General features: G+C 38.7%; 1 protein-coding gene across 1 annotated transcript; it reads left to right on the top strand.

Annotated features, from left to right (window-relative positions):
- The first annotated feature begins 1,058 nt into the window (after nucleotides 1-1,058).
- On the top strand, nucleotides 1,059-11,039 carry LOC140938410 (uncharacterized). The gene is made up of 3 exons (XM_073387896.1): nucleotides 1,059-1,376; nucleotides 8,546-10,475; nucleotides 10,950-11,039. The coding sequence occupies exons 1-2, from the start codon at nucleotides 1,059-1,061 to the stop codon at nucleotides 10,472-10,474; spliced, it is 2,247 nt and encodes a 748-aa protein (XP_073243997.1). The 3' UTR covers nucleotide 10,475; nucleotides 10,950-11,039.
- Nucleotides 11,040-11,292: the final 253 nt, after the last annotated feature.

The following is an 11,292-nucleotide window of genomic DNA, read 5'->3' as shown; positions in this document are numbered from 1 at the left end:
AATCCAAAAACTTATTTACAGTATAAAGCCTAAAAATTACGTGACATACCTATTTAAAATAAAAAGCCCTCAATAGAACATAGATATTATATAGAATTAGCTAAAGCCTTAGCTGTCGGACTGCTTTTTTAAAGGCTGACAATGTGCTCCAAGGGATCTTAAGGCATCAGAAATCTTGTTCCAAGTAATAGTCGCCAAGTACTTAACTGAGTTCTTGCCATAACGAGTCGTACTAGGTTTCGGTACTTGCAGCTTGTTAACCCCTCTCAGGTTTTTGATGTTGTCTTTTAACCTAAATAGGTCTCTCAGATATTCAGGTGGACAATTGTTAATTGTCTTAAATACTATAATTAAAAACTTATGGGCACGTCGATCCACAAGGCTGTAACCAATACGATCACAAAGAGTGCTAGTTTGTGAAGACTCGTCACTGTACCAGTAACGAAGTGCTCGTTCATGCAACCTATCCAGTTTTTTACTATCAGACTTTAAACAGTGATGTCATATGGAGGAACAGTAATGAAAATGAGACATTATGAACAAATTATAAAGGCAGAGTTTGGTCCGAAACGATAATATATTCTTTGGTCCTTTCCAACTTTGTTGCTAATTTTCGCAATTTGTTTTCCAAAATTCAGGGAATTGTCCAATGTTTAAAGGCCCAAATAGATCTTCTGTATCAAGTAGTGGTAATGCAACACCTTCAGCAAATAGTGATAGCTTGACATTGGGTTTTCGCGAGAGAACCAGGGCCTTGCATTTTTCAGGGTTCAAGAGGTGTTACAGGTGTTAATCCCAGGTTATAGGTGTTCACAGGTGTTAATCGTGTTAGTGTTCACTTTTGGCGCGCGTGGAACTTATGAACGGGCATGCATGATGTACTTTTGATAAGTGCTCCCCTGTTTTAAACTGACATTAAGGGTGGAAAAGGGACAATTTTCGTGCACAAGTACCGTGGAATAAAACAATCTGCATAGACGCATACTTAGAACATTGCTTTATTTTCAAATGATCGCATAGTTCTCATTAGTTGTTTGTAAATGTGTTCTCAGATAAGAATGGCGGAGGAGCCAAATGCCAATGCGGTAGCCAGTCTTAACAAAGCAATGATAAACGCCAACTCGGGGGATGACAAGAATGAAACAGCTTTGTTGATGATGTCTCCCAGTATGAACTGGGCAGAGTTCCTGACTCCTGCACCACTATCCATCGCTCTTCTGGGACAACTAATGCTGGTGGCAGGGGAAAAGGACTTCTCATTGGAACACCAAAGGCCTGAGAAAGGCTTCCAATTTATTGAGCATCCCGATTCATTTAGAGCCTGCTTGGTGCAAGTGAGCAATACTGGATGGAGAGCTTTCAACGAAGCCCACAAGGTAAGAAACTGAAGTTGAAAAGGTACTCTTTGTCTGCTCCCTTAATTGTTCTTATAAAAAAGAAGCGTTTTGTTTAAAATGCCCCTTACCTTCAAAAATTATTTGCCTAAAACAAATTTGTCGCATTAAGTTGAGTATTTCTGTCCAAAATGTTTTTGACTGCGTTAAATCCAGGATTTTCTGGGTGCTTTTGAAATAGATCTCCGTTGGTTCAAGACCGCATAAAGGAGATATGGGAAAGCAAGAGTTGTGGCGTCAATCGAGAATGACACTCGAGCGATAGCCAATCAGTTTTCTATAGTTTGTTCTATCGAATGTTTTCTGAAGCAAACTCCTTTCGATTGGAACTCTGTAGTCATAGCTTTACAGTGATTGCCATTTCTCTTATCAGATTCAGAGATCAGCTTCTTCTCTTGGGAAAGCAAATAAATTTATTTTAACCCTGAATGAGCGAAGCGGCACAGAATGTATTAATAGAGTCACAGCCGAGTTCTAGTAACTTCCATAAATACGAAAAAGTAACAATTGTCTTTATTGATAAAACGAACTTCAAGGGCGAACACGCTGACACTAAGTCAGGGCACAGCAGTCAATGAACCACGTCGCCTAAGCTTACATTCCCGGATGCACACGTGATCTAATTCGTACCCAGTCTACAAACTCTAGAACTCATTATGGGTGACTTGAACGCTAGAACAGGAAAGTATTCCGACAGTGTTTGTAAAGAGGGAAATAACCTCATTACAAACGACCAATCAGAATTCTCTCTCTGCTTAACCCAGAAAGATAGTTTTGACAACGAATTAAACAGTCACGGTAAAAGGCTCCTTGAAATTTGTAAAATAAGTACAGACCTTAGGATTCTAAACGGAAGAGTCAGTGGTGATTCCCTAGGAAGAGTAACGTTTCATGGCAAAAACGGAGTGAGTGTAGTTGACCAAGCAGTATGTGACCAGGATCTTTTGTCACACGTTGCAAATTTTTGGTAGTCAAAGATCAACTGCATTTGTCAGACCATAGCTCTATTACTACTTGGCTGAATATTAACAAAAAGAAGAGTTGTAATCACACCATACTTGAAGGAGATACTTTAACGCGTTTACCGAAACAATTTCTGTTGGAAAACGACTCCGCTCAAAAATTCAAGGATGCTCTGAGGTCTCCTCGTATACAAACACCAATACGCGATTACATTTCTGGCGACACATGCAAAGAAAATACTGAGCTATCCCTCGAAAAGGTGGAACACATCACAACGGCAAAGTGTTGTTTAAAGATAAGAGCAGGTAAAACGCGTAAGCGTATCAAATCATTATCAAACAAAAAACGGTTCGATAAAGAATGTCGTTTGAAAAGGCATGAATTACGAAAACTAGCAAACAAGAAACATCAAGACCCTTTGAATACTATCATACGTGAGCAATACCATGGCTCTGACCCAATACAAGAAATTACGTAACTCTTAAAAGAATGATTATTACAAAGCCAAGATTTCTGAGCTAGATAAAACTGCATACAATTCAAAAGCGTAAACTTTCTGGCAATGCCTCAAATCGATGGACGGCACTAGAAACGGAGAGGATGTTCCATCAATCTCGGAGGAAAATTGGCTACAACATTTCCACAATCTTCATTCAAAAGAACCTCTTAACCCAACGCAGCAAAACATTTGCAATGAGCTACGACAAAATGAATGGTTAACACTCTCGTCCTTTAGATTTCATGATAATTGAAAGAGAAATACGTAAAGTTGCGGATAAAATTAGAAATGAAATGATAAAAGCTAGTGTTGATACACTGATGCCCTTGTATGAAAAATTATTTAATTCAATTCTTAACCAAGGGACCATGCCACAGACTTGGTGTGGTGGTCTTATTACTCCCATTAATAAATCGGGTGGACGAAGCGCTCCGGCAAACTACCGTGGTATCTGTGTCTCCAGCTGCCTGGGAAAACTGTTTTGTTCTATCTTAAACCAACGACTTCTCGAGTATATAGTTTCTTTGAATATACTTCACAAATCTCAAATTGGCTTTTTACCGAATAACCGCATAGTAGACCACGTCTTCACTCTCCGAACCTTGATAGATAAGTATGTTCATAATCACAACAAAAAGATCTATGCTTGTTTTGTAGATTTCAAAAAAGCCTTTGACTCGGTCTGGCATGACGGGCTCTTGAATAAGCTGCTGCAAATTGATGTTGGTGGTTCTTTTGATAACTTAATTAAAAGCTTATTTCACAACTCTTCCTGCTCAATCAAAATTGCCCAAAAACAAACGCGATCATTCCGTTTTGCGAGAGGTGTGCGGCAAGGCTGTATCTTAAGTCCACTGCTTTTTAATCTTTATATTAACGACCTACCTTTCGAATTTGAAAATACATTATCTGATCCTTTTGTTTTACCAAACGGTGCAAAACTAAATTCTTTATTATATGCAGACGATTTAATCATTTTATCACGATCCAAGACAGTACTACAAAATTGTCTCGATAAACTATCTTCATTCTGTACTTCATGGATGATGAAAATCAACCCCAAGAAAACAAAAATTATGGTTTTTCAGAAACGTGCGAGAAAAAATGCTGATTTTCACTTTCGCATAGATTGTCAAATAATTGATGTTGTACAAGAGTACACTTACTTAGGAACTCGAATGTCCTCATCGGGAAATTTTTCAGTGTCACGTGAACATCTCAAGGAGAAAGCTCTTCATGCCCTCTTTAGCTTGAGACGACTATACTATGATCTCCCCTATTCTAACATAAAACAGTGAAATTTGGGGTGTGTATGCCAAACCAGATTTTAAGACCTGGGACGGCTCACACATTGAGAAGGCACACCTTCAATTTTGTAGACGATACTTGGAGGTAAACAACAAAGCTTCTAAGCTTCTAAGCTTCACAGCTTGGTCGTTTTCCTTTAAATATCACAATCAATCAAAAAAATTTCAAATTCGTTTTGTATATACAGTCTAAAGATGAGGAATCTCTCGTCAAACAAGCTTTTTTAATGTCATTCGACTTACACTGTAATGGCAAAAATAGCTTCCACTCTCATTTATTATGAATATGTCAGAATACTTTAAGCTTCCTGACTTTAACCCTCATTCATTAGATATAGCGATGGTAAAAAGCTATGTAAGTTCAATGAAACAGGAATATATCTCATATTGGCTAAACACCCTTCAATATTCTCAAAAACTTGCATTTTATAGTTCTTTTGAAACCGATCATACCTCCTCTAGTTACTTAGACTTAACAAGAGAAACATCTGGGAGAAGGGCTTTAGTAAAACTACGAATAAGCAATCACGAACTAATGATAGAAATAGGTAGATGCAATCAAACTACGAAGGATAATAGGCATTGCCCTTTTTGTGGATGCAATGTAATAGAAGACGAAGTTCACTTTCTTTTTCAATGGTCCTACATACTCTATGACTATAGGAACAAATTTTACAATAAAGTCAAGACTCTGATTCCAAGTATTACTGACTCAGTTACCTACAAACGTTTTGATCAATGAACTGATGAACTCTTCTAATTACTTTTTCAATATACATTCATAACTATATTTCAGCTTGTTTTGATGTTCGTGACAAATTATTATCAAAGCAACGTAATTGCCCTGTGTTGTAATTTTGACTCCTAAACATAGCTTTTGCAATACTGTACGTATGTGTTTGCATAGTCATGCAAATACAGTAAAGCTCGTTGTTGTTGTTGTAGCCTTTTCTTCAGCAAGAAATTCTAACATAAACTTTTTTTTCGCTAACCCCCGGAAAAGTAGCCTGAAATTCATCCGATTGCTTCAAGTCGTTTTCTCCTCTAAACAACGTCTGAATCGACCGGCCGTTAAAGCTGTCCAGTGACGTCACTCACTACCCGAAAACCGGGTAGTGATTTTCATTGGTTGATTGTCTAAACATTCGCATAATTATGTATAATTATGAAAAATTTTAGCGGGATTGTCGCTTTGATATTCAGCGGATCGCATCCCTGTCGATCCGTGGCATTCTTTCGTTTAGTTCAAACATTTCGATAAGCTTAATCTTCATCTTAAACAGCAACATTGCCCTTGTCTTCGAAACTGAAATGCTAAATTGAACTGCGAACGAAGAATCATTGCGGAGAGTCGGTGGTTTTTTCATTTAGAGCCGCTTTGTGGTTTCGGCGGCCGGTTATTTTGTTTACGCGAAGTTTTCTGAGATCAATGTTATAATTTTAGTCTAATTCGACCTTCTTGTAATTTTTACCGTCAAGTGTAATGATTCTGTGAGCTTTTCTTTCTTGTCTCCTTGTTTTTTTTTCTTCGTTAAGGACCAAATAGCTTCTTTTCAATTAAAGCAAATCATTGTGTTTTTGAACTAAGTGTTCCGTGTGTGTGTTTATTTTATTGCGTGATTGCGACAGAGTTTGATTATAGAATTTAGTACAGCCGGTTCAGAGTTGTACTGCATGCAGTTGATAGTTTGAACGTTTAACATGAATTACAATCGAAAAAAAATAAAGCAGTTCTGTATCATGCAGACATTTCCAAACAAAATTTCTTGGTGTGCCCTTTGAAAATCGGGTTTTAATTTTTGCATGAATTAAAGCGAAGATCAACGAGTAGTGACGTCACTGGACGGCATAACGGCCGCTCGATTCAGACGTTACTGAGGGAGTAATAACGACTCGAAGTAATCGGATGAAATTCAGGCTACCGGAAAAGCGGCCCTGCGGATTTTACAACTTGTTCTCCTTTGTTATGCCAATAACAACACATGATCCTCAGAATAATATCCGGTTAGAAATAAGAGTTGACAGGCCAAACACGGCTCATAAGCTCGAGATAATACGAAATGTGACCTTGAGAGTCTGCTTGAACAGAGGTTTTTCTTCTTTTCTCTCTCGCGCGAAGGTTACTAACACTACATTTTTGCCGCAGTCTTATATTTAGAGGTCATGAAGCAGGTTTGTTTATACATGCATACTGAGTAATGATTTGCTGTGGTTTATGCTTCTGTGGGTGTTCCTGATAGGATTTGATTTCAGATGCAGGTGTAAAGTGTTTTTATTATTTTCTTTGAACTCTGTTTGTTACGGCTAAATAAAGATTTTAGTTTCTTCGGCTGGCTTTCTCCCAAATGCCTGGATCGGAACAACTACATGCATGCATGTAATTTTCTCTGTCCGTGAATGTGATTAAGTTCCTGCTATGTCAGTATGACACTGGGCCAAGCTCTTAACTGTGGTTTTGCAGAATGTTGAATTTTCACGGATAGTGCGATCCTCAGATTTGAGTTGTACCCTGTAGCTTAATGCCGGTTTTTCTTAGGCGTTGAAGAATGAATCGAACCACAAACGTTCGAATAATAATCTGACGATTCCTCTAAAAGAATTCTCTTCTCAGGAGAAACAGACTCTTCCGCATTTAATCATGTACCCGTACGGCCTTTTTCTTGATAGAAAGCCCTGCCTTACAGGCTTTGAAACTGTAGCTTTGAAAAATTTCTTCGTCGAGTTCTCGTAAGTTGGTACGAAGTCCACGCCGCTTTTGCAGTTTTCTCAGACACTGTTTACAAATATAATGTGCTGTGTCATGCACAGTTAATTGTAAAGAAATAATTTCATGGTACACGTTAAATTTTCCGCGGCCTCGCAAAAGATTTCGAACGTTCCGCGCACAAAGGCACTGGTTTTGATTTGTTTTGGCTGGAAAACCCCGCTTACATAAATGACCACATACATTATCAGACCAGATTCGATAACAACCAATCAGCGTTAAGTCAAACAATGCGCACTGTGTGTCAGCCTATCAAAGCGTGTTCCCAAGATCTTGGGAATCCAGCGGGACACTGGAACACGATTAGGGACGGCGTTAAGCAGACGTCTCTTTTCCGCGTGCAACAAAGGAAATAGGAGACGTCTGCACGCAGTGAACATTCTGCCACGAGATGTCCTATCTCTAATCAGCCGTGCTTTTAAATAATGTAAGTTTATCCCTTTCGCGACTAGGTGTGTCATGCAAACTACATTAGGAGGTATCTCATGTGAACTTCAATTCATTAGATTCTGCAAGCAGAATACTGCAATGCTGATCGTACTACAGCTGTTTATGGCTACAATACCGCTCTTTTTTTGAGTTCTTTCGGTGTCGTGTTGATGTCTTGGAGAGTTAATTTTCACGTAGTACGATCAGCATTGCAGTATTATGCTTGCAAAATTTAATATGTCTACATTATTATTTTTGCTGATCAGGTCTTTATAGATCCTACGTCCTTCGGCATATTCGTTTGCGGTCCTTTGCTGTCCTTTATGGCTAATGTTTGTACTTCAATTCATTATTATAACAAATAATTTAGTCCGAAAGAACACACAATTTTCTGCGTTTAGTCAAGGAGATTGCATGAAAAATAGGCATTACAAATGATGTAGTCGTTATTGAAATCTAACCACAAGTTGAACAATCAATGTATGTAGAATTTTTTTAAACCATGGGCCAAACGTCTTTAAATAATATGTGAATGTTAGTGTAACCCCCATAATACAATTTGTCTTACTGTTCTATGGTTTGGCATTTCTGTCAAGCACAAGGTGCGGAAAAACTAGAAAACGACGTACGTATCTTAAGGACTGGTACTGTGACTACGATAGTTTACTAAAGTGGGCCGATTCAACCAGCCTGGCCAATAAGAGAATGAGATACTAGCCTTTGGCTACTCTAAAATCCGAAGTTAAATAAAGTTATGTATGCATGTGTATATGCATGTATGTATGTATGTAATGTATGTATGTATGTATGTGTGTATACATATTCCTTTAAACTACTCTGTACAGATCCGTACTGTTCCACTTATTAGATGATTAGCGTCTTTTTCTTTAGTTCCTTTCTTTCTTTTTCTCTTCTTTATTTCTGTTATAACTTATTTTTAGTTTTCAGCCCGCTGTGAAAATAGCTCACTGCACATGTATTTTTAATTATCATCATTTTTCAATACATTTTGTTTTAATAAACTAAAAAAAATTTGCATGAAAAATAGGCATTATAAATGATGCAATGAATATAAAAATTCTAACCACAAGTGGAACAGTCAATATATGCATAATTCTTTAAGTATCTCATAAAATTATTTCTTATTTAATAACTTTGTATAATTTTTTTCATTTATTCACTTTACAAGAACATGGATGCAATACGACTCTATTCTGCCCAAGTACCCGATCAGGTGAAGAAAGTTGTCCACACTCTCGTCAAAGGAAGTGAGGAGGATGTAAAAGACTTTCTTCCAATAGAACTTGGAAAGATTGATAGAAAGGCTTCAGAATGTCTACGCTTAGCGCAAGAAGTTCAAGCGAAGTTTGAACATGTGATGGATCTAACGGGTGAGCTGTTGGAAGTCTCTTCAGCTGCTAGAGGATATTATCAAAAAACCCAAGAAGAAGTAATAATGAAAAGAAAGATTGCTTTAGCTAAAGAAGACTCAGCCCGGAAGAAAATAGCTTTGGCAAAGGAACAACAAGAAAAGCTAGAAAAGCAAGTAAAAGATGCGAAAGCAGGCTGGGAGAAGGCTGTGGATTCTATGCCAAGTGGATGGGACCTCATTGGGATGCAATTTGTAGAAACATACACAAATACTATGAGTAACTGTGCTGCAACTATGCTGCCCGGATTAGCCCAGGGAGCCATGATGATGGCAGGGGGCCCAATGATGGCAGGGGCCCAAATGGCTGCACGGGTCCAAATGCCTGCAGGGGCACAAATGCCTGCAGGGATGCAAATGCCTGCAGGGATGCAAATGCCTGCAGGAGGGGAAATGCCTGAGCAGATCCCAAAAGTTGCCCAAACAGAGCCAGCATCCGTCAACGGAGACCATTTAAACATTAAAATTCTGATTACGAAATTGGTGGAGGACCTTAAATCTGCTTCCAAAGAAACTTCCAAGAAACCTAAAGATGGAGATGGAGATAAAGATGATGCTGGAGATGAAGCACCCGTAGCTACAAGACTTCTAGAGACGAAGTTAACAATGGAAGATTTACAGAAAGATTTGTCCTCTGAGGAAGCCAGCCCGCATAACAAAGAAGCATTGCAGCTGTTGAAAAACGGCTTAAAGATCTGCACGCGAGCGGAAGAGATGATGGCACAACTCAGCATTTCGCCAAATGAAATCGAAGCAATTGCCAACCAAGCATCAGAACTGAAAACTAAGGTTATGAAGTTCTGCACAAAAGCTCAGGCAAAGACAGGAGGAAATCCATTTTACACCAAGCCTCCAAGACAAGCAATAAGTATGGCCGGCTCTGCAAAATCTTCCTCTTCAAGTGTCGCTAATTCAGCGGTTGAAAATGCACGATTTAAAATCGCTGAAGCAAAAGGTCTTCTGGAGAGACAAGAGAACCGCTATGACCAAACGTGCAAGGAACTGAGGGAGAGTAATGAAGAATTAAGTAAAGTGTTACAAAGCCTTGCAGAACTCAGCCCAGAGAAGATTGCTAATTTCGACCAAATTAGAGAAACCCTGTTACAAGGTATCAAGGCCCTGGCTTCAGTGCGTGAGCAGTGGCAGAAACTGGTAGAGTTCTTCCAGTTTATTACCAACATCATCAAGGTGTGCCAGAAGGAAAGCCTAGCAAGCTTTGTTGAATATGCCAAAGTGGGCCAAAAGCGAGTGCTGGCTAATGGCTACGCTGACACGGATTTCATGCGTGACCTGATCTACGAGCAAGTAAGCCAAGCAAATACGACGTCGTATGTGGTTTGGTCCATATCAAACATGTACGTGGAAATATCCCGCAAACATCTGATGAGCCGCCTCGCCAGTCTTGGCCATTTGATCGCATTGGATCCAGAAAAGGAACGGCACACCATCGAAGCAAAGCGGAATGAGCTCATGACAGGCAGCAAAGAAGCCCAGGAGGCGATAAAGAAGCATGTGTCAGAGACAAAGGACCATTTCCACGAGAGGGTGACAAAGAGAATAAAGCAGATAGAAACAGAGCTGATAAAAGCACTTCCTTCAGAAGATCCAGCTAAAATAAAGGAAATAAATGACTCTGTTAAGAGTGCCATCAAAGAGGCAGACGAAGAACTTGGTGCAGATAATTTCTGAGGTAATTTTGGTAACAAAAGCAATACAAAAGTATTGGGAAAATATGTTTTATAGTAACCGGGAAAATAGGTCTTTTGTTTTTTTCCCATACAAGTGGTCACCTGTAGGTGAATACCACAGACTGGCGTAGCCCCACTCGGCAGACTTGCCAGTTGCTTTCTTTTTGTAACCAATTTGAAGTCCAGGTTCACTTGTTACTTATTAATAAAAATATGTAATTCGGGGAAATTAATAGGATTTTTAGCATTTATTACGAGCTTTAATCTCGCATTTGAAAATAGTTCTTTCTACTGTGTTGTGACTGGATGATCACTAGTAATAAGCTTGGAGAAATCTTTCTGAACGCCGCTTACTTTATTACCAGCTGTAATTGGATGTTGTGTAATGACCTGTATAAATGCATACCTTTTGCAGAATGGTCAAGTTACATGTATTTCCTCAGACACTAATTTTAAAACTCTATTATCTATTTCAGAGTTTCAGAACTGTGTTGAGGAGCGCAGTAGTTCAATCTTCAATTAAATGTAGCTGAATATTCTGGTAAATTTATTACTTCCACTTCAATTTTATTACTGTTAAATTGCATATGGTATGATAGCCCTTTTTAATAAAATGCCGCAAAATTTCGAAAATAATCCCTGAGTTAATTTTTGTTCAAAAGGCTAGTTTGGTCGACTTAAGAAGAGGCTTTCAAGCGGGCTTTTGAAGGGGGGCTTTTATCAGAAGGAATGTTGTGTTCAGGCTTATCTTTGAAAGGGATTTTAAATCTGGAGATTTAAAATTTTATGGAAGTCCTAATTCCGATCAGAAAGGACGTA

Source organism: Porites lutea, chromosome 5 (genome assembly GCF_958299795.1).
Source record: "Porites lutea chromosome 5, jaPorLute2.1, whole genome shotgun sequence".
Lineage (NCBI taxonomy): Eukaryota > Metazoa > Cnidaria > Anthozoa > Scleractinia > Poritidae > Porites > Porites lutea.
This window is presented reverse-complemented; position numbering and strand designations above follow the sequence as displayed.

Bases quoted from the DNA above. Each gene is read 5' to 3' on its own strand.
- LOC140938410 (XM_073387896.1), top strand. From the start codon at position 1,059: ATGGCGGAGGAGCCAAATGCCAATGCGGTAGCCAGTCTTAACAAAGCA. The intron at 1,377-8,545 runs GTAAGAAACTGA...TCACTTTACAAG, and splicing joins CTTTCAACGAAGCCCACAAG to AACATGGATGCAATACGACT.